The sequence below is a fragment of the Leptosomus discolor genome, chromosome 5 (assembly GCF_034619465.1).
Source record: "Leptosomus discolor isolate bLepDis1 chromosome 5, bLepDis1.hap2, whole genome shotgun sequence".
NCBI classification, from domain to species: domain Eukaryota; kingdom Metazoa; phylum Chordata; class Aves; order Leptosomiformes; family Leptosomidae; genus Leptosomus; species Leptosomus discolor.
Window position 1 is genome coordinate 38,913,645 of NC_141395.1, and position 24,548 is coordinate 38,938,192.

Genomic DNA, 24,548 nt, shown 5'->3' on the forward strand with positions numbered 1-24,548 from the left:
CCTCCTTCCATGCCCCTCCTTTCAACCTGATCAAGCTGCAATATAATTGTAGCATATGACAAGTCCTTGTTAAAAATACAAACCAAGAAACTAATTGAAAAGCAACCTTTTTCATAAGAAATATCGTTCTTTTTTCTCCTTCCTGTAAAGCACCCCTTAGCATTTTCTATTCTTTGTGGGTGAAAAAAAGGAAATAAAGATGTTATAGAAATGATCATAGAACTTTAAAATTTTGTATTATAGAACAATTAAAAATAAATTTAATCAAAACCTAAAAAATTAAAACCTATTACAACTCTGTAGAAGGGGAAATTTACAACAGATCACTTCCTACACCCAGTGAACTCAACAGGTCCTTTCCCTATGATGCTCCTGCCCATCAAATTAGATTTCTTTTCTTTGGCTAACACTGACCAAATCCTTTCAGCTACAACATGCATTTGTCACTTGAACCTCAGTTACCTTAATTTATCATTTATCTGCATTCCTGCAAAACAAGCAGATACGAAACTAGGTATTTTATTCTAATGTATTAAAGGAATTCAATGGTTGCACAGGGACACACAGGGAAGCCTCTGTACCTGAGGCCAACAGGGCAGGTGAGGTTATCACTGCTCAAAGACACATAATTTTCTGTAGATCTCTCTTATTCATCTTCATTCAGAGGAAAATATGGGCTTTTTGTAAGTGGTTTTGGCATTTGTGAGTTATCCCTCTTCCCCACTCATGAAGACAAATGCTGTAATGAAAGGCAGCCATCAGCTATTCTCTATATTTGGAGTACTCAAAGTGTGAACAATGATTATGCCTTTCCATTGGATAAGTTAAGGTTGACTGCCTAGCTACATGGGGAAGACAGGAATGATTTGCACTAGCTTACAGGCAGTGAATGGAAGAAGGTGGCATATCTTCTCCCTCAACATCGGTTATTCTGCTAATCTCAGGCTGAATAATACGTTCGGTATGTCAGACCTTTCTTTTTACTCTAAGGCTACCTGGCAGCTGAATCTGCAAGCTGAGATGAATCCAGCTGAGATGGCAGCAGCCACGTCATTACTTCAATGCCTGTTTGGTTTTGACACTTCCGTGGAACAACGGACTAAGTTTTTATAATGAGTGAAAAAAGGATTTTTATAGGTAAGAGTTTTTGCAAGTGTCAAATGAATTTTAGGACATGGTCCTGGCCTGCACTACCCAAAAAACCCTCCCTTTCAGGTTGACAGCCATCATGAGTGAGAACTGGATCATGTTTTCTGTGTGAGAATAAACTTACTGCTGTCATAGCTGTCATATTTTATAGCGTTAAGAGAGGAAATTCAAGCATTTAAATATGAAAACCTGATAGACATACCTAGCAATAAAAACACAGCTGTTAACACCACACTGAAAATAATGCAATGGTACTTGCACAGGAGGCTGAAAACCTGGCTCTGCTTAAGCCTGAAGATAATCTGAGAGCAGCTTCCTCATTTATTTTACACAGGGATTAGTGTTTGTATTTGTATGTTGTGCCGTACTGGGCAGAAATACCCTCAGGATCGCATCATCAGGAAACAGCACAAATAAGAACAAAACTTCCCAAACTTGTGTGAACAAGGCATAAGCCCTGGAAAGACAGTTCTTTACGTATAGGGCAGGAGTTATGTTTATATTTTACTCAAGTGGAAGGGATGCACCACTCAAAGCCAATCTCTTTAAATCTGCAGTGGACTAGAAGCTTGAAGGTTGCAAGCTCACAGGGGCTGCTTCATCTCAAATTTAATAACAAATCACTAGTTATTTCTGATGTAAATATGGAGCAGTTGGTAGACACAGGATAGGTTCAGACACAGCTGATCCACTGCAGCCTTGCAACATCACTGGCTCCCACATCCACCAGTTATTTTTACGTAGCTACTAATGCTAAGGATGTGTTAGGAAAATAAATTTAGTATTAATATGCTCCAGGGAGAGCATTTGCAACAACAAGCAGGTTGTGGGTTAAAATAGCCAGGTGCATTTTAACCAGCATACAAAATGGTCAAAGAACAGCTGCTGAAGAGACTCATGAGGCCATGGCACAGGCTATTGAGAAAGTATTAAAAGAGTATTTTGAAGCATGTCCTGGCTCATATTCAGCACCCAGAAGCTATTTTAAGTGCTCAGTGGAGACAAGCTAGTGTTATTAGGGCACTTTTCTTCCAAGAGACAACAATACATTTTGAGCCAAATAATCCTTTATAAGCCTTTATAAACACCTAAATCAGATGAAGTGGCTGTGATGATCTCATGTTAGGAAAGATACAGAGGGTGAGCTACGGCAGGTTTTCTTATGACACTTGAGAAGAAAGTCAATCTATTTGCTGGGGTTTTGGTGCCTATCAGATAAAAGCAGCTTCCAGACAGAATCACTGGAGTCAGACGAACTGCCTATTGGCACAGGGCAGCTGGTTCAAGAAGAAAATCTTGAGCCAGAGCCTACAAGATAAGGTTTTTTACCTTACTGAGCAGCAAAGCAATGGCTAAACAGGCACTGAAAATACAAGCCTCACTTCCTGCCAAAACAGTGGCCTCAGACCCATGAGGAAAGGGTTCCAGTCCTCCTCTGGCCTTGGCCTCACATCACCTGTTTCACTTTCACCCAGCCTAATGTCTTTTACAAAGCATTTTGAGACCCAAAGACTAGAAAAAGTATATGAAGAAACAGATAACATTACTATTACCTGATGCTACAGCTCTGTATTATGTGAAGGCATGGACAGCCATAACGATCACCCTAAATCAGAAAGATGAGAAGAAACGTGGGAACAGAAGAGGAGGAAATTGGATTACGACAGGGATAGAGAGAAGAGTAGTAGATGGCAGGGTTTTAGAGACCTTGGGAAGCACTCCGATATCAGCAGCATGGTCTCAGTAAAGAAAATTGTTAAAAAACATGACCAGAAGAAAGAGCCTGATCAGGAAGAGTCAGCCAAAACTATTTAAAATATTTCAAGCCTCCTTTTCCATGCTGTTTTTGAAAGCTTCGCCGTATGGCCCAGTGAGGCTTGAACAACAAGAAAATGCAAGCACTTGTGTGCCACTCTGAATACTGCGACATGAAAAAAGCAGAGAGTAAAGAGTGCCTAAATATAGTTCAGTAAGGCTCCCACCTTTCTGTACTTGGGTTCGAACTCCACATCCAGCTCAGGTCAGTGATTTTCAGTCAGCATTTAGCCACTAGCAGAAATAAGGCCATTTCACAACCACCAAAGCTTAGGGTAGAAATGATCATAGCTGATGAGGAACCAGTATAAATAAAATACTTCCAGCAAACTCCTTAAAAAGAGTTTGCCACTGCCTGCACTTTATTAAGTTACAGTGCAGTGATATTTAGCCAATTTTTAATCTCCCAAACCCCTGACTGTAGATCCTCAGCTGGGAGAAACGAAATGTTGATCCACCCCGCATCATGATCCAACCCTGAATTTACAGATGAACATAAAATCATGGACTTGGCTTAAATTTTTGCCTCAAGAAAATAATCACTTTTCTCACAACATATAATACACTATTTTTGCTTTGAAAAAGGAGCTCTAAAATTAAATAAACCAAAGATACAGCCTCCCTCTCCCATCTTCTTTCTCTCCCCCCACCTCCCCAGTGCAGCAGCAATGGTGACACACACAACAGCAAGAGCAGAGGGGATGCTAAAGCTAAGCAGATAATACATGACACCTGAAGCAACACAAGTGCAATAAGCAAGGATCACAAAGAAACCAACATGCTCGTGTTCTTGCAACTAAGAAAAAAGTTCATCTACCCTTCCAAAAACCATTTTTGTTTTGAGTATGCTCTTGGAATGAATTCCATATACAGCCTTTGATCAGTACTGAGAAAAGTATAGTTGTAAACCAAAAAAGGAATGAAGTACCAACAAGCCTCTTGATGTACAATTGCCAGCTTCTCGTGGTACACCTGTTATTTGCAGAATGCAAGTGACTGACAGCACTGGGGCAAATACTCAACAAGCTCATTTTTTTCTGGCAATTAATCCATAACGTTTGTGAATTCCACTTACTTACCTGTCAAGTTCCTCAAGCCAAGTTCCCTGAGTCCAAAGTTACCATCCTTTCTGTAGTTAAGAAATATTGCCAAAGCATATCGCTCTTCATAGAGTTTGGTCCCACGAACGATGCGCAGGTTCTCCAATGGCAGGTATTCAAATTGATTCAAAGCCACCAAAACATAGCCTGTGACTTCTCGGATAGACTGAAAGGTAAAAATTAAAAAAAAAGACATTAGAAATTATCAATTTTTAATTGTTCTGAATTTCTCATACAGTGGATGCTTTAGTATGAGATGCTGGTACCCAAGAAAAACTTTGGAAAACAAATTCTGTTTCATCTTATTCATTTTAACCACATTTCTGTTTCAATTTAACTGAGTTTATAACAGATGCTGGTTGGAAAACTAGAAAATAAAGAGGTAGACTTTCTTTCCACTTTTATTAAACTTGAGCAGAAATACACAGGAAGTATTAGAGATGCACAAAAGGATGACTTTGCACAACTCAAAGTGGAGAGCAGGTCAAAGCCCTCTGCAGGACATGAGGAGAATCCACTGGGGCAATGCCACTGTTCAGATAAGATTGTCTGTCTGCAAGTAACTCTGTTGTACAGGATATTTCAGGGTGAGACTGGGACACAACATGGGGTAAGAGAGACACCTCTGGAAGAGTTCACCATCAAACAGGAACAGATGGTAGAAATGGGGGGCAGGTTTGGAAGAGTAAATAAAGACAAAGCACATATCTATTAATACCCACGGTTGTACTTCTAAACTAAATCATTCACTGAACATTTGCAAAGATTCGACTTCAAGTTTCACTTGGAAGTGCTGGAATCATACATGCTATATATCCCAGACTTTGATCAAAACTGGTATCAAAACCTTTAGCAAATGTTTGCTTCATCTTTGGGTAGCTGAAATCTTTGCTTGCTTTAGATAATAACTCAATAACCCTCCTGCTCATACTCAGGAATTGATTGCCTGGATCATAAAGGCAAAAAAAACCAAACCCCAATAACTAGAAACAGTTTTTCGAAGTCCAAAAGATTAATAGAACAAAGACATTTTTAGAAAGATAAAAAGATTTAAAAGTATGCTCTTTTAGAAAATAAAGTTCATTATAAGGTATTTAAATAAATGCCTTAGAAATCTGCAAATACCTTTGAAAAGTGTTGTTTCAACACTCACACAGAGCCCCATCATCCTCCGCCGGACTTCACACAAGCTGAGGGATGCTCCTGCCCAGAGCTGCTCCCAGAAACAGGACCTCCATGTTGGAAACATGCCGTCAAACACAGCTTTCAAATCTCCCCTAATTCCATGCCTGCAACAGCCTGCGACCACTATATACGAGTATATTTATGTGTGTATGTACACTTAATAGGCAGAAATTGATATAACTACTTGTGTGCTTAAGTGCACACACTTTTTTCTTCGCTTTGGCAAAGGCAATACCTTAAACAACATACAGAAAGGAAAACCCTGCGTAGAGTAATGTGCACAGACTATAACTAAGCTGATGGGGACTCCAGTCAATATCATAATAAAAACAAACAGACAAACAATAGCAGGCATTGAATTACATGTGTTGTGTATGTGTCATTAACAAAGAAAGGCAACATGGATTTGCAGCACAAAGGACAGGCTTTTGCTTTGCTGGTTCAGTGCTGTTGTCATGATTTCATACATAAGTGTGTAAGAGGCTTTTAATTAGGTTTATAAAAGTTCATAAGATTATTAACAAGTATGGCAGTATACATAAGGAAGGATTCATATGCCACAAACTCTAGGTGCTAGCTGTCTTTCTAAAGTCAAACGTCTGTACTCAGCTGAAGCTGCTGAAAAATCTCTGGAGCTATTTCAAGACTTGCTTGGCATCTAAACAGAGCACAGTGTCATTAGGACTTTGATGAGAACCCAGCAAGTTGAGCTAGGCTGAGAAGTATGGTTCAGGAACTCGGTATGAAATGTAGAGCTGCATTATACCCTAGGACACTGATTCCATTATAATCAGAAGCTTTCCAGCATTTTTATGATAGCTCTTTGCTTTCAGACATTTCAGCTTAGCCAGTTTGGTCAGGAATTTGTTTTTCATCATACGCAGAAACTTCCTGAAGCTGTCTTTTTTAGTCTCTTTTCAGAGTTTAGGAAATATTAAGATTATACTCATGGCTTCAATTTCTCCACTGATATTCTAAAAATACTCTTGACTGCTCTAATTAATTTAAAGGGATGTTTGACTTAGAATTGAGTTGAAAAAAATTAAAAGCAGTTCCAAAACTGCATCTGACCACATCCTCCTTGCAAATTTTTGTCAATTACAACAATGCTTTCTATTTTTAAGGTATGTCTTATTTACTAGCATACAGTAAGTCCACCTGAAAGGCCCCAATTCAGCACGGCACTGAAATCACACACACGCGCGCACTCGCCAGCAAATCTTCATTCCAAAATCTTAAAAAAAGAAAAAAAAAAAAAGGAGAAAAAGACAAAGTTTTGTTGTTGGTAATTCTTAACTGCCACCCAGAAGCCTTGGTACTTTGTTTGGTTTATCTGACTGAAATGACAAATTATGGTAATTTTTTGACAAGAGGGTCCCTTCCAGTGCCATGCCTCCCACCAGTATTGCAACACCTATTTATTTGCTAGAGAAACTGCCATGTTAATCCTTGCAAAACAAAATCACAAAAATAAACCTAAGAGTTTCTAATTTACTAGAACATAGCAACCTGACTGACCAAATCTAGTGGGCTGTTACATTAATTTGGGGGTTTATTTTACTTTTTAATTCAAATTAGGATGATTTAGGATGGCAGAGCAGTAACACGTTTTGCAGGAAGGTGTATTTTCTGATTGGTCCACCTTGAAAATCATACTAGGAATGCAGCAGGCAGCTCAGGTTTCAGCTGCTCCTGTCCAATGCTGTCACTTTGCCAGTCACTGCTAGTTTTGACACGATTCTTACTGAAAATGGACACCTGCCCACTTGGAGCTCACTCCAAGCCCTGTTGGAGTCATTGCAAAGACGCCTGTTGTCTTCCACGCAGACTCACTAATCCTCATGTCAGACAGGATCAGCCAGCCTGATCTCCTCTGCAACTCATGCCAAGGTTAGGCATGATTTTGAACCGCTCATCCTTTGAGTACAAGACTGTACGTTCTCCTGTTCAGGTATCTGAATTCAGGTATAAGGTCAGGTATCCTACCACTCCATTTGAGCTGCTTTTGCTTCAACATTAATCTGTGTCCCACCCAGAAGGTGGAGTGACTCACAGCAGTGGTAGTTTGAGTGTCACCTCCTCATTTGATTTTCCCACTAGGGCTGGCGGTCCTTGCAAAAATGCATTTATCTTGAGTCTCTCCCTCAGGAAAGAAAAAAACAGCAAAGGAGACAAGGACACAAATAAATGCATTTTGTTCCGATAAATTACAGCTGGAATGGAAAGAGGCAGATTAATCACCAACAGGCTTAAAGCTACAAGTTTCTGACAGGATAAACCAAATCAACCCTAGTAACCTCCAATCTTGACTGCTGACCACTGTGATTTTGTGGCACTCCTCCCTAACCCCATTACAGAATTATTTTCACTGGGAATGCCTGGCCAGTGTGATCTCGCCTTTCTTTGTCATCTTTCCAGCTCCTGAGACACAACCTGTTATGTGAAGAAGCCATTGAGTGAGGCAGCAACAGGTTCAGGCTCCCGTAGCACTCCTGCTACTTTGGTAAATGCACTTTGGCTTCCCAAAGTTGTCTGGGCACAGCAGCAGGAATGAGCGTATTGATTTAAATGAGGAAAAGGCTGAAGCTCACAGGCTCCCTGCCATGAAGGGACAAGGAACACTGTTCCTTGAGCCTTCCGAGGAGATGCCTGGCTATTTGAAGGCAGATGAGGAGACACCTCTGAGGATACAAGAGCCAAAGGTGTCTGTTCCCCTGACTGGGCCTGCTAAGTATCGGATCCTGAAATAAGAAAGGGCAGAAAACAAAAAAGGGGAGGGGGGGGCGCGTTAATTCTTGACAAATCTAAAGCCTCATGCGCTGCTTTAAAACCACACCAAGCCACAGGATTCAGGTTGATACATTTACCAGAGAAAAGCTCTTCATCTGCATTTTCAGACAGGAAACGAATACTTGTGCTCCACAGCTTGCTGTCCCTAAGGCCCAGTGCTGCCCTGCACCCCAAAAACAGGCATGGTGGCCTATAAACAGTCCCCTAATAGCCTCTACTATCCCCAACACAGCCAAATTTTTGTTTTTCAACCTAAAAACACATTACCTTTCACTGACAACGGACCCAGTCAAGGCCATAGGTCTCGGAACCGCCCATGCCTCCAGGTGGCTGCTGCGCCTCAGGGGCTGCCACAACATGGCAGCTGCCACTCCGGAGGGGACAGGCGGGCACAGGGCAGAAAGAGGAACAGGTTCCCAAAATGACGCCAAAACCAAAAGGGTTATTTTCAGAGTTTCTTTTTCAGGCAATGAACTGTAAAAACGAGCTCTAGACAACCCATTCCCTTAATTACAACTAATATTAGCTAAGCACAGGTAAAGCATTTTAAGTTCCCAACAGCAAAGACAGAATTATCCTGTCAGCTGGGAGTAAAAGGCAAGATTGTTCCTTGCCATCCTAAATCGTCCTGTCTCAAATCAAACGAATCTGAGTGAAACAGAGAAAAGTAACAGCAAAAACATCATCATTCTGCCCAGAACAACAGATCAATGCATGATTAGGGAAGCTTATATTCCTCATAAACACTACCAAGTTGTCTTAACATCTGCCGGGGAAGGTTAGGCTGTAGCTAAGGCACTGAAGAGAGCTATATTGTGGGGTTTTATTTCAGCTGCAGACGCATTATTTATCCAATTGCTGAACCTGATCCAGTAAAGCCCTTGCTGCCTTACCTGATCAGACACATGTCCCCAGCACGGGAGTCAGAGCAATGGCAACCTGCTGCAGGGGTCAGCTCACACTTGTGGGACCCCAGACAACTAAGTATTTTTAGGTTAGTTTTCTGCTTTTGCATAAAAGCTAAGTACATTTCGAGCCTGCTTGGATCTCACTTCAAAAGTGCCAATAAACACAAGTGCAGGAGATGAGGATCACCTGAAGAATGAGTGTGTTTAATTCATAAACGCCAAAAAAACCTCAACCAACCAAAACAAAACAAAACATACAGAATATATATTCAGCATATTCACTCGAGAGACAAAGATAAAAGCCTTTGCTTTGAGCAGAGGTGCTTTAGGCCCCAGGGGAAGCCAGGGTGCCGTCGCCAGGGGTACAAAGAAAGTCAGCAACCGGGAAAAGTCTGGGGAGGCACAGGGAAGGTGTTTCTTCTTCTTCCACCACAAGGGGGGAAACGGAAAGGCAAAGAACTTTAGGGAATAAGCCAAGTGGACGCTTTTCATCTCATCTGTTGCAAATACAGTAATTTCTATTTTCAGGGGATATCAATTTCATGAGGCAGCAGCAGCAAGGCTCCTCGCACGGCTCAGCTGCCAGCAGATAACAGACGACTCCTGACTCTGATCCAAGGAGCTAGGCTGACCCTCCAATGTGAACTCTGCGCTTTGTTGCATTATATTAAATCCTAAGAAAGTCAGATTTCTAAGTGATACAGAAACGGAAAGTATTTCCTAAGTGCATTGTGCTTTCTTCTACCTTAACAAAGGTTAACATGCCGCAGCAAAGTCACAATTAAAATAACGAATGTGAATAGTCACCACCACATCACCTCTTTCAGAAGCTTTCCACATCTCAAGTTGACTAGAACAGAGCATTTCACATTTTGCTTTTTGATCAGTTAAAAGGTATGTATTCATATCTGGTTAGAATTGTGCAACATCTGACTGGCCATATTTGTTTCCTGCTTTTATTAAGAAGAAAAAATACAATACGGCAAAGACAACACTTGTTTAACTTTAAAGAAGTTCTCCACATTCACAAAATTTAGTCGGGCATGTTTGAGAGTGTGCTGGTAACCCAACACATCATCAATTAATTTTCATTATTTGTTGATACACTTTCACCCATGCAAGGCAAGACATCTTTCATTTGTCATAATTAAAAAATTAGCATTTATGAATAATCGCAGAGTGGCCTCTAAGCAGCTACAGCACTTACAATGCTAACTCTAAGGGAAACACTAATATCCAAAATGTGGAAATAGCTAACCTATTGCAATTTATGGAGCTCAATTAGCTGTTCCATGCATTGCTCACTGATGGTTATGAATTTTTAATGACACATAAACTGAGATTTTCAAAGGAGTTCTGGAGACGTATTTATGGGCTTCAGCCACATGGCTGTTGTCAGCTTCTCTCAAAGCCCCATCAATAACCATGAGAAATATGCAGTACATACTGACATTTCTCTTGTCTAAGAGGACGCTCCATTTAGAGACAGTGTCAAAGCTAACACAGAGCATGCACATAAGGAATTTTATTCCACAAGCTCGTATCTTGTCTCCTTCCACGCTGTGCATCCTTCAGTTACGTCAACACTTGTGAAATGGTGATGTTAAGCCCTTCTGAGCACCAGCAGTTTTTCAGATACACTGCACAAGCTTCAGTAAAAATCCCTCAACTTTGACCACACTGGTCAACATCAGAATATAGATTGTGAAAAACATTTTTCTGGTGCCTGATCCAGAAGCAAGTGGTATATCGTAACTAGAGTTGCCTTGGCAGCTGCAGAGAATTTGTTGTCCAAAACACTAAAGTTACAGTTTAGGTTCAAATTTGTTACCAAAAAAAAGGGAACTTCTGTAGTTTTTCAGTTTGCTTTAAGATGTATTAAAGGCAAAGGAAAGGTTTACATGTGATTTTGTTAAGAGCTGTACCTCAGGAGCCTTGCATTGCTGCTGCATGACTGCAGAATCAAACTGTGATTCCATTATTTAAGACAGCTGTTAGAAACTTTAAGTCATACTCTTGTCCTCACAGACATCTAGTCTTTTTTGGTAATGTGCTCACGAAATATGAATAATATCCTGAGCAGCAGATCAATGGATTGAACATAGCATTTGATTTCTTCAAATTTAAAGTAGCAGTCAGTTAGAGGCATCTTTTGTTAAAGCTGCTGGAAATTTCTAAGTGAAGATTTTGCTACATAATTTATAGAACCCACCTTGGGAGTTGTTGAACTAAAGCTTTGTTTTCTGAATGGCTGGTCTTTACATTTCGTTATTCCAAGAGTGGGACTTTTCATACATTAAAATAGGAGAATTAGCTGTGTAGTTACTTATTTATCGAGTTTGATGTAGGAATCACACTGTTGCATACATAAGGCAAGTTAGGCTGAGTCTGAGCTACTATACATTACAGAAGGGCCTAAGGAGGGCTTGAAGGCAAAACAAATGCCAGTCTACAATCCATTAAACTGCAGATCAATGCCCAAATCTGGCATTTGGAAAGGAAGACCCATAAATAACACATAAGTGATGGTGATGGACAAAGACATGGGGAGACTTTGAAACCTGGATCTTGACTCATTTTGCAAAGTATTACTGGGAAAATAATGTGGTCTATGAAAAATAAATAATAAAAAACAAAATAATAAAACAATGTGGGAATGGGGACATTAAATAGAAATAATAGGGAAATAACAGGACCAAAAAAAACCCCTTTCACTTTCAAATTCGGAAATACGGTTTCTAAAGACATACCCAAGTCTTCTTCCTGTTGACTGACTTAAGCTCAGGTGTCAGCTTGCAACATGTGTCTATGCCTACTTTTCAGTTAAAAATATCATCAGAATAGAGAAACTATCAGGCTTACAGCAATATCTGAGAGTCTTCCCAATGTTTTCTGTCTAAGACATAATTGCTCTGTGTAACTGCTTAGGAAGCGTCTAACTTTCAGGTACGCAGGCTGTCTGAGTGCACACAATAAATCCTAAGCTGTTTATGTTGAACAATGCTATGACCTGGACAAAGTCTCCAATCTGTAACAACCCAGTCTTCACAGTCAACATCCTTCTGTCCTGAGGAAAGCTATGGACAACTACATATTTAGCAAGTCAGTATAAATTTTGACATTATATCTGCAATACCTGATTGGCCTTCAACATATTTGCAGAGTGGTTTCCAGGAGAGTTTATTGTATCATCTCCCAAGGGAAAACTTAGTAATAAATGAGATCAGAAAGACTAAAATGAGAGCATTATGCCGTTACAAAATGCTTTTCCACTTGGGCTGTTTAGTAGTAGCTACATTTGTCAGAAACTCAAAGCACATCAGCTTATAGCTGCCCAGCTACAGAATTTCCAGCTGGAGAGACTGATGCCTTTTGCTTTCTCTGCTTTTGGGAGTTTCAATCAAGTAAATCATGGTTTCTTTGAGGCAACATAAAATTGCACAAACTGCTACTTCATAAACCAAATAATATCAACACTCTGGAACGATTTTAGGAAAGTAGTAACCATGGGAAAGCACATCCCCTTTTATCCATTTCCCTCAGACAGCCATAGCCTATGAGAAGCTGTGAGCACATTCAAGGGTCTCTGGATGCTTTCACCAGGAAAGACAAAGCGAGGGCTGTCTTATCGAACCAGTGCCTGAAACTGCTTTAGAGGCAGTGCGGGCCAGCAGCACGAGCACTGCATTGGGATGTCTGTGTCCGCTACCAGCTTTGACATTTCTTTTTCTAGTTAGACAGTACAGTCCTCGAAGTAGAGGTGCTTTCTGAACAACACAAGGAGCCTTGACCCCAGTTGTTACTTCACTGCACAGTGCTTCATGGTTATATTTACACAAAGTGTCAACTGCACTGTCACAGGCATTCTAAGATGAGTGGACTGAACCAAGTTGGTGTATTTATTTTGGAAAAACAAGATATAGTCTACAAAAGAAGAAACAACCATTCAGTTCCTCATTGTTCCTATTTGTGATACTCTAAATCTCCATGATGTTTTTGCTTGTGTCTATGCTGAACTAAGTCTTCAGAGGATGCTTATTTAGTCCTCCGGATCACCAAACTGGCTTGAGCATGCTGGGGAGCCCATCCATGCCCAAGTCTCCTTCCCACAGAAAGAAAATGGAAGAGGAGGAGGAGCAGCAGGACTGCTGCTCACAGTGTCGCAGCTCAGAAGCACTCCTGGCTTCTCCAGCTTACATGCAGCCTGAGAGATCAAGTGGATGAAGTTCTATACAGAGAACAAAAAGCAGAGATGAAAAAAGATCTTTCCCACGACAGGTATGAAAGGCCAAGTGCCTGATCAGAAGTCAAATGGAAGAATACACATCACAAATGCAGTGCAGGCTGTAACAAGGTGTCCAGAATTACACATCACTGTAAGCAAGCTGCATGCAAAGATCCTAGGAATGTTTTACGGGCATTTAACAGTAGAAGGAGGTTTCATTTGTTCATTTAATATATGATGAGTAACGGGCTTTGTATGTCACGACATTGTGATTACTTTTTTCCTAGTACGCAGCCAGGTCAGTTGGTATGAATTACAGGAAAGTCTACAGTTAGCCAGATAAATTAAATGCATTTATTAAAATTTCTCCACCATCTACTGTGGAAGCAATAGGAGCCCTGGGTTGGCATGATTCTCACTCTTTGGAGCGATGCAGAATGAATTAAACATCCCGAAGATCTGGTACAGAGCTGGAGTTGAACAACAGGACTTTAGTATTTTTCTATTCAAACTGCAGGTGAAGGTGTCAGGCCGATCCTGAAAGCAAAAGGCTGTTTCTATTTCTGGATGCAGGAACTGACTACACATAGTGAAAATGTATTAACTTCACCAAATTTCAGCTAAACATTCTCAGTCTGGGCTTTTGGCTTTTTGCAAGAAGCAAGTATCTGGCTGTCCAACCCTAAAAAGCAGTTTGCTTATCTTTGGAGAGCTTTTCTTTCCTTTCCTAAGAAAAGAGTCTTAAAAACATACTTTAAGTTTGTTTTGTAAGTGCAGCAACCAGTCTTTAATGAGTATTCTAAATGCATTTCCTGGGAGGAACTGGCTTTATTGGCACTCTAGGACATTTTTGCACACATAAATTAGTAAATATTGGAGGAGTTGTCGACTGTCCAGTTTCTTTGAGGAGGAGAATCTTCATCCAAATGTTGATTTTAGCAACTCTTACTTCTAGCTGAGCACCTTCAAATAGATCATCTGAGCTCAACATCACACCTATCTATTGAAACTATTTCAGCCTTTGTATCTCTAATCTCTTCAAGAACAGAAACCCTGGAGAGATTCATTAATCGCCACTTTTGATTAGGTCTATTTCCATTAAGATAAAAAGTGAAGAGGCTTGTTTTTAAAGCTGTGTTTTTGTTTTGTTTATCTAGAAGCTGAAGAATAGCTCTGTTATTCCAGCTTTAATAGATTGTTAAAGTCTCCTTCAAGGATAGATCCATAATTTATAAGATGTGAGCAATTAGTAAATGCATCTGATTTTCAACTTCAGAGGTATTCTTCAGGAAAGACAGGTAAACTCCAGATTTTGAGATTATGCAGGGTGCCACCAACCAAGAAAACAACCTCTAATCTGCAGTGACCAAACTAGCCATAACATAAAATTTTTCTCTGCATTAATTCCACTACTTTTCTTCAAAGGCCCATGTTAAAAATTTCTGCCACTCATTACATTTTCTGTGTGGTTCTTGAACCGAGCAAGACGCACAATCTTACAGGAGATGAGAGCTTTTTTAATTATGTCCAGAATAACCAGACACCTTAAATATGCCATTGTTTCTACATGAAATTATTTAAACAATGAACAAACGGTGGTTCTCGCAAGGTGCACAAACCTCATCTTTTTTTGTTTGAATTACAGCTGAGTTTATGGAGGGGGGTGATGGAAAAGTTCTACACAAAATTATTTTTCTTTTGTCCAGGAAAAAGACTAGAAAAAGTGGTTTGCTCTCAATATAAAATTTCTAAAAAGTTTAAGGATTAAGAAGAGTCCAGAAGAAACGACAATTTTATGAAAGGAAAAGATGGGGCACAGGGCAAGAGATCAGAGAGGAAAGGGGAATTGCTCACGATCAGGAGTGGAGAAGGACAGAATGTATCCTTCCCAACTCAGGCAGACTCAGGCAGCTGTCATTCTGGCATTATCTAATTTTTGAGTTCTTGAGTTTGCAATCTTACTGTTTTATTTTTATGTGATTTTGTTCTTTTTTTAGGAGAAGCATGGCAGGAAGAATATAATGCTCTGTACAAGATATAATTACCTTCAATACTTATCACCGGCAAATGATCGGACAAGCAATCTTTTGCCAATGGCTTAATTAGAGGAAACCTCTATATTTAATAATGTTCCTTAATGTACTGAGCCACACACAATAGCGTGTTGAAGGAGAAAAAGCAGAGTGGTTATTATCATAGCTAAGGATGGAAGAAAGGTTCCATCATTAAAGTCATCACAGAAACAATGTTATTAACTATACAGTAAGGAGTTCTCAGCTGATTGACAATGATAAAATAATGCAGCAAGCTAAAAAGGGCGACTGTCCTCACCTGTTTTTATTAATACCCTTATTACTTTTCCCTCAAAGACAGTTTTTTGAGAGTTATTATGTACTTAAATAAAATTAAGCACAGCAGATTTTTAATTATGTCTTCTGAACCTGTAAACAGAGGGTGCTCACCAGTGCATCCCTCACCGGGATGTGCCCTTTAGCAGGAGCAGTCTAATGGCCAGACCCCCAAAAACTCAAGATCCACTTGTGACCCTTAGATGCTGAGTGCTGCACCCAAGCGAGCCAGGCTGTGTCCAAAAACCACAGAAACAGCAAAGTCTGGGCTGAGTGGACTGAACTTGTCCACTATTGCCGCCTTCACCTAACTGACCACACTGGGGATATACCTTCCCTCAGAAAAATGACGCAAAGGATTGAGTGGTCATCCAAGTCCCAAGACCAGCTTTAGCATTTCCAGCAGAGATTTCTCTCCCAACAAGGGCCTTCTCTGCCTAAAGTTGGCAGCTGACTTGGCTTGGTAGTGGCCTTGAAAATGTGTCCATTGTTCAATATTCAGGGACACAAGGAAAGAAAAAATCTCTTGAGAGAGAGAAAGGGGAGCACTCAAGGTCCCAACTACATCAGGATGCCAGCAGTGGTATTTCACAGATACTAATTACTCTACAGTCTGTAAACTATACAGAAAGTGCCAGCTACTTTGAGCTAGGACCGTCAAAGGTCAGATTATCATGAAATCGTTACAGGAGAGGCTGCTTTTACTTAGCATATCATTGCTGAACCTAAGCACACTCCATATAATCAATAGGAAAATGAATTATTTAAATACTCTTTTTTAACAAATAGTATTACCATTTTAATTATACCAGTATTAATTTAACTCTAAAAAGTGCCTGAGGACTTTGCCGAATTAAGTTTTGCCACTCTCGAGTTCTCAGAAATTTCAGATCTTCTGCACAACATACGTGTGTGTATATATATATATATATATATAGTTTTTATATGTATTTACAAATATACCTATATGCAAAACAACAAAAAAGTGCATGTGTTCGTATTCCTGCAGAATTTCTTGTCTTCAGATATTTCGGGTGTCTAAAAATGCAATCCTTGGGTACTTTCCTCACTGAATTGCATCCCACTGTGAGACAACAGTAAAATCCTGTCTAAAATGACAGTTTTTTCTCAGTGGAGAAAAAGCAGTTCCCATTCTTACATCACTCAGCCTGACTTTAGGGTTCAATCAGCAGTTATAAGATCAGGTTAAAGTTACAGGCATTTCTGGCTCCACAGGATCTTTCTTTTTTCTTTTTACCCAGTTCTCTTCTACTTGTAGCAACCAGTGCTTTTGAGATCCAACTGGGGAAATGGAAGATTGCAGGTCAGGGGTACTTTACTCCTGGAGAAGGAGCATATAGTCAGCACCAGCCCCGCTGTACCCACACACACTATTTCCTAAAGTACCACGTTTCCAGATGTTGCAGCCAGACAAATGCTCTCTCCATATTGCTCCACAGCCTGTTTACTCAGTTATTTTTCTCCTCCCTCTTTTCTCACATAGCCCTAGACAGAAGAGACACTTTGACTTCTAAGTGCTCATTATTCTCAGCCGCTCTGAATTTCAGTTACTTTCTTGCATGGTCCCACTGATTAAGGTCTGTGTTTGCCCTTGCTTTCTGACCCAGTCTTCCCAACCTGAGAACTCCCTACCAGATGCACCGAACACCCTTCAGGCCTCAAAAACATCTTACTGAATGAATAAATCCATTCTGTTTTATTGAATTAATTCAATAATTTCATTTAGTGAATAAATTTGCTGAAGTTGGACAGTATAAGTCCTGATCCTTTGAAGTCAATACACAGCATTTCACAGGCTTTGAATCATTGGTCAGGGCATGCCCCCAAAAATCATTTGGTCATACAACCTTGCATAGATATTTCCAGGATGTCTCAAAACCAGACTTTTCTGTCCCTTAAACCCATGAGATACAATGGACCTGTGATGCGACACATGGAGCAAACCTCACATTAAAGTTTATATATGTATCTATATAGCCAGCCAAACACTGGCAACTTTTGGTTGTCTTCTCACTTAAATACGGTACATGCGCGAGTGCGTGAGCTTGCACATGTTGCACTCCATACTCTGGAAGTCCTACATGCTGGGGCCAGAAGTGGCTCATGTTTAGCTCTGTGACTCACAGATGCAGCTAGATATTTACAGTATTTTTCCTAATGGGTTTCCATGGATGACTGACCTTTCGGTTGAATATTTAGCATCCTACTTTGCCAATGTCTGTTACAGTACTTTCCTATCCCTATTTGACCCTGACAGTCCATGAATATTTGATACCAAATTAAAGCATTACAAACCAAGGGATAAATTCTGTCCAGGATGCAACCCTTACAGACTGTAATTACATTTGCCAGCGCGAACGTTAAAGGCCTGTCATTGCAAGAGCTTTGGGCTTCGGCTTCTGTTGAACCAGAGCTTGAGAAAGAAGGGAACTGTCAGCTGCCCAAGCCTTCTCAAAAGCAAAGGGGTTTTATTTTACTTGACATTTGCTTGTGTGCTGGCACTGTCCTTTAATTCAAACTGCTCCCAGGTATTGACAACAATTAATGCACCATTTGAGGTTTTGTTTTGCTACACTAAACAAGCCAAGCTCAGCTCTTCTAGTCTCCTCTTCTTTTAAAGGCTCTCTATTCCCTTGCACCAACCCAGTAGTCCATCTCTCTGCTTCTCTGTTCCCCAAGAGAGGATTTAGCAAATTTTCATTTGCTTTCATAATATTGCCAGCTTTTTTCCCCTCTCTTGTCCATTTAGGCTGTAAGCTTTCCAGAAAAGGGAAAGGTCTGTGTCATACGATGTCCTTATGCTGCGTAATGGAATTCTTAAATGAAATGAAGCTGCAAAGTCAAGAGTAAAACACAAACTATCAGTAGTTACAGAAAAACAGCCGTGATCTTTACAAGTCAATGTTTAGAGTTTAGTGAAGAGAGCTGAAAAGTGGCTGTTCCATATAAGCATTTCTTTTGAATTACTCACTAAAACAGAGCTGGTGATAAAGTCTGCACACCCTGTACTACAAATCCCAGAAATCCTGCCATTTCCAGTGAAGGTTCATTGGTTTTTCCATCTTGTCTTTCCCACAGTTCACACTGGGCTCACATGGAGTTAATCTGTCTCACCAGCACCTAAAAATCAGCAGGCACTCCCTGTCTAGAGAGAGAATTCCAGCCCTGGTACTCCAGCAGGTTTGCCTTGCCAGTGTATTATCAAAATGGTACAAATGAGTACAAGGGACTCCAATAACCCAAGTGACCAGATTCACAGCAAACTTCAGGGAACAAGGAACTGAACCCCTGGCTCTCAGCACAGCATCATGGTCTAAGGGATAACATCTGCTGGAGAAACATCACTAGCACAGCCTTTGCCACCCTCACTGCAAATATTAGACTGAAGCAGATAGGAGACAAGGACCTGGAAGGCACTGGAGGCTCATTCTCATCTCACTTCACACTCTGGTGTTTCCAAGAACAAGGCAAACTGCATTTTCCTTTTCTGCCAGAGTCAAAGTTAACTCACAGGACACTTAGAAATTAACGTGACCTTTGCTTTGGCTGTTCTTGATGAGATTTATAACTAAAGCTGAATCGATTAAAACAGACAGAACTCTAACAAAACATTGCTCTCAACTGCAATTTCATCATTCCCTGGCTAGGGACCAAGAAGTAGGGGGAGATACCTGAGGCTAAATTTACCTAATTGTTCCACAAGAAAGCCTTACGTTTAATCACAGGCTGCTTCAAAGGAACTCCCAATAGCTTTAAATTAATTATCTTCATGCTATGTCCTTTCATGGAACCGAAAGTATTCCCCCGCTATTATCTTCACCAGCAAGCCATCACTTTCGGCACTGCAGGACACCTAAGGAACGGGACTGCTCAGAGCCGATGATGCGATTGTACATGCGTGCACATGTGTGCCTGTAAAGGGGAAGGCTACAGAATGGATGGCCGGACAGAGGTTTGCCTGCTTGCACGGCTCCTCACAGCAGGTATCTTCCTTCTAGGAAGGTTGTGCTGGGATTAATGTAACTGTACTAACAACACTGAATGTGTATTTCAAGATCAGCAATTATTTCCTTCTACTTGACGTGTCACATATCTTCCTTTCAGAGAAGCAAATAGGCTGAGGACTGATCTGGAGCACTCCCAAATCACAGCATAAGACCAGGAACTCCCTTTCTTGTCTCCAGAGTCTTTGCTGCGCTTACCACAGCTGTAGCCAGCTCCCCCTCAACAATGTCCATCTTCCTCGGCAGGGGCTCGGTCTTGATTCAGGAAGGAGGGCAAAGAACCACGTTAAGGCCAGCTATAGCCAGGGGACTTCAGCTGAGGTTTTCACTGAGAAAAGACCGGAACAGCTACTCCAGCACTTTGGGATGGAGGCCCATACGTGTGGGCATGGACTAGAAAAACTTAGCCTCGGGATTGTAGAGAGAGCGCAGCAAAGTTAATCCCAAAGTCTGAGTCCCGTACACCATGTAGCTGCATGCCTGGAAGCATGAAATTCAGCACTGGGTGAAGTGGCAAGCACTGGGCAGGGGGCAACCATCACTAGATCGATATCTGGTGTTATGTGGATTGCCCAGAGGAGTGTGAGACACGGGGGGGGGGAGGGGGGGGGGGGGTGGAGGCCTCGTGGTCCCAGTCCCCCATTCTCTTTGCTCTGAACAAAAGGAGCCACTACCTCCCCCCCATGCAGGTGTAAATTGACAGACTTTGTGGCATTAACATAAGTGATAACATTGTCTATAGTCATCCCCACCCGCACGTATACCCTGGTGATGTAATGTAAAATTTTGAGTATAAATATCACCCCAATTTCGGCCAAAAAATCGAGACAGGATCAACTGGGAACCATAGCGATGACTGGATGGATTGACGAATTTGCTCCTTCTCCATCCCCCCGACTTGGGACGCCGTGTGGGTAATATTATTTACCTCAGCTAATGCTGAGAGATATAATTTTCCTCCCCAGGTGTATTTCACATTTTCTCCTCAGGTGCATTCCTATACTTCCCTGAGTGTATCCTTGATTCTTGTTTGTCGCGACTTCACTGTCTCTTGTTCCACTGTATCCCTGTTATACAGGCTTGTCTATTTGCCAAGTGGCCGGGCCTACAGCGGGCAAGTTGTTATTATTGTTGTGTACATGTACGTATGGTGTGTGTTGTTGTTATTATATTAGTGATAAACCTTGTGTTATACCTGTAGCTTTCAATTTATCACCAGCAATCCAAAAGAACCTGTAAATGTTGCTGCAAATAAACGATTACTATTTTGTCTCCCCATTTGCGTCTGTTGCATATTCGGTGCCAGCCGCACAAGACTGGATTGACTTCCCCGTTTTCGCAACAGCTCTGTAAGCTAAAGCATGTGCTTAAATGCTCTCTGAATTCTGTCTTTAAGAATGTGCTCTGTGCTCCAAACCATTCAAGTTATAGGCCTGTTCCTGCTCTGCAAAGTACATAACCACATGCAGCTGCTGCTGTCATAAAGCAGATGGAAATATCTTCTTTTCTGCCTCAGGATCTCCTCCCTGGGTGATGTCAGTGTGTCAAACTCCATCTTTTCCAAGCCAACAGCATTTTGAAGCGAAAATGATTTAGTCAGAAAAGCATCTCCAGGTAAAAAGTTTCTGATGCCTTTGTCTGAAGCTACACTCCATGTAAAGCTCTAGCTGGCTTATATTTTGGAGGCCAATGTCTCAGAAGACTGCCATGGTGGAGACATTTGGGTTAAGTCCTTTCTTGTCTTGTCACGTTTCCTGCTTTGTTAGGAAGAAATTCTTGGTGTAACCCTTGAATCTAGATGGCAGCCCTGTCTCAAGGCACAGAGCACCCCAAGTCTCCCACCTCCAGAATCTGACTTAGCTACTGCTGGAGGAGAACTATTGTCATACTCTCTGAAAACTAAAAATTAATCCCAGCATAGCACAGTGCATTGTGGTGGGTCATAAATGAAACACCTGAAGCACATCAGGATAGGGTATGAATTTTTGCTATGGGTCAAGGTGTTTGTAAATTATCAGAGCTCTGCCTTGAAGGCTTGTTCAGAGCCTAACTACAGTATGACCAGCTCTAGAAATTACTGCACAGGATTCAGCTCTCTAAATATCCTAATCACTAAGAATGAGGTGACAGTGTTAGATGACTGCGGTGCTGAATTGCTCTCTGCTCCATAGCTTATTCAGTGTGTTTATGAATTTTTGGAGTCAAACTACAGAATGTGCAAACTGTCAGAGGAGGTTTAACAACACTCTGGAAAGATAGTGTTATACCAGGCATGTATCTTCATCTTTTACAGTTACTTACTGCCTTTCTGAGGTCCTGCTTTTCCAAACATTAGTAGGAATCTCTCTGGCAGCTGCTGAAGGGGTCATCATGCATGAAGCACTCAAATACTCTTCCTGCTCTTCATGTTCTGATTGAACATTTCTCCTCAAACCATGACACTTGGCTAATTAGCATCATTTACATTTCCAGATATATATAATACTTGGTATTTCTGAGGAACAGTGTCTTGGTTTGAAAGACAGGTGTCTGCGGAGGAAGGCAGGAGCCTCCCTTGAAATGGAAAGTGCAACCCCCTTCCCTCCAAATTATAATTTTGAAATGAACGGGCCTTCAGGCAAAGATATGGGGAATAGGAATAACAGTTCTTTACTAATATATATATATATATATATATATATATATATATAAATATAACACAAGGCAGGGAAAAAACAAAACAACCCACTGGTTTACACTGACAGAGTCAGAAATACAACCTGACACCCTGTTAGGGTGGCAGTAGCAGTCCGATAAGATGATGGCTGCAGTCCTCCTGAAGCGATGGATGTAGTTCTGTGGAAGCAGCAATCAGGTAAAAGAGTCTGGTCTTCCTCCGAAGGTCCAGTGGTAGGTAGGTAGCTCTTGTCCTCTGGAACTCCAGTGGGGGGGAAAGTTCCTCTGGGAATCCAGTGGAAGAAGGCTGCTAGGGTGTTCCAGATCTCAGTTTTTATTTAGCATGGACTGCTTGGCTCCTCCCCCCCGCCCCGGGCGGAGCATCTCACAATGGGATGGGGAGTCGTGAGGCAGTTCCTTGATGGGCCATTAACAGGAGATAGTCCAGGAGGGAGTTCTCGATGGGTCAGGCGATAAGGCATTGTTGTGCCCAGTAACAGGAGATAGTCCAGAGGGGGGAGGCAGGGAGCACCGCCTCACCTGGTCTCAACAGCTCCTGAAGATGGTAATAGAATACTTTTTTTTTTTTTTCTTTTTGGCACATTTTACACTGTAACCTAGGACAAACAGCTAAGAAAGTATCCCTTTATCAAAGTTACTTATGTACACGAGAAATCTCAGCACAAGACAGACAGGGGTAGGATAAGGAGGGAGAGAAAGAGCGCTGCCTTCTAGGTGGGCAAAAATGCTGACATGACGAATCTTCCCCCTTAATCAACTTATTTACCTTCTTGAAAGCTCATGATGACAAACTACCTGAACTGAAGCAGCTTGGGAGCTGATATCCCTCAGCATCCACTGCAGTAAATTATTGCCTGGCTCTGCTGATGAAGATAGAGGTGATAGTGTTCCATAACAAAGGATAAACGCTAATATCCACCATTTCTTTCCACTCTGCAACCAGGCTGCTAGTACAGAGTGTTTAGATTAGGAAGTCAGTGCTATTAAAATAAAATGGCTTTCTCCCTTTTTTTTATTTTCTCCCTAAGGTGAACAATGGCTATAAAAAAGCCACATATTTCCTAATAAATACTAAGCTGTGCTAGAATCAGATAACTGAGTTTATGCTAAGTTCTAAAATGTATTTTTTGGCAACAAATAGTCATTCAGATATCAATAAATGTTGTGCACTTTATCATGATCCTGCTGGGTTTTCAGCTGGCAGAAGAGCTGTTTATGTTATGTGTCTTCAATTCCCAATTTCTCAGTATCCTGCTGCTGCTATTCCCACACGTTCTTCATCTCAAAGATGATTTCTGAGGTGCACGTGTGTTACCACTGAGATAGCTATGCTCCTTTGTACTGTTCCTGCCTATCACTCAGCAGATGAGCTTCTGCTTGCCACATCACAGACACAGGCTGGGGACAAAGTATGGGAGACTATGAACAGTTTCTACTGTCCTGAATATAGTAATATAACTAGCGGTAACTCCAAGGTGTGGTTCCACTTTAGTAGCTATGGATTTAATTAGACACTCCAGAAGGACATGGCCATTAGCATATGCATGAAATGCAGTACACAGCCTTTTACTAGACATCTGTAACTACTGCAAGGTGCAAAACATGATCTAGGGAGTGGGGCACAAGGGAAGAAAGAGGTCATGCCAATGCAATATCAAAGTAGCAAATGGAGACAGAGCCAGGAAGCAAGCTCCCTCCAATCTGCAATGCTGCACTGAGATTGGCACAGTAAATAGGACGCTGTGAAAATGTTGATTAGAAGCAGCACATGGCTTCTGTTTCTCAAAAAACCCCTGATGCTTACTGAGACTGAGCTGAGAATCTGCTCATTTTGCAAAATGCAGGCGATCAGCAGGGGAAAAGTGCTGGCAAACCTGCTTTGATCCTCTGCTCTGTCGATGGTGAACACCCCTTGAAGCTGGCAGCTACCCTGGCAATCCCCAGGTGAGAGACTGCCCAGTACACCGCTCACTTCTTATGCTGGTGACAGCTCCTTTGCTACCACCTTTAACTACCAAGTCTCAGTGTGGCACCACCTGGCAAACCCAGAGGACCGCACTGTCTTCCTTTTGGGGAGCACTCAACCCTCTTAATGGAGGAGAAAGTCTGCTTTACAGCACACTTCCCGAAGCACCAGCACTAAGCGGGTGCTGTGCCAGAGCTCCTGCCATCCACCGTTCCTGCGTGGGAAATAATTCCCTGAGCAGCCAATTTGTCAATCAGGTCTCATCCCCAATCCTTCAAGAGCTGTAGGGGCTATGTTTGACACCGGATGGCACCGGCACAGGTCCTGCACAGCCAAGTAATCACAGGCATTTATTGGATTT

At 41.4% G+C, this 24,548-nt stretch overlaps 1 protein-coding gene across 1 annotated transcript in view; it reads right to left on the reverse strand.

Annotated features, from left to right (window-relative positions):
- ERBB4 (erb-b2 receptor tyrosine kinase 4) overlaps positions 1-24,548 on the reverse strand; it is a 393,477-nt gene that overhangs the window by 292,802 nt on the left and 76,127 nt on the right. The window contains exon 3 of the mRNA XM_086465988.1: positions 4,044-4,230. Coding sequence (XP_086322114.1) covers positions 4,044-4,230 — 187 coding nt within the window. The remainder of the gene's footprint in view (positions 1-4,043; positions 4,231-24,548) is intronic.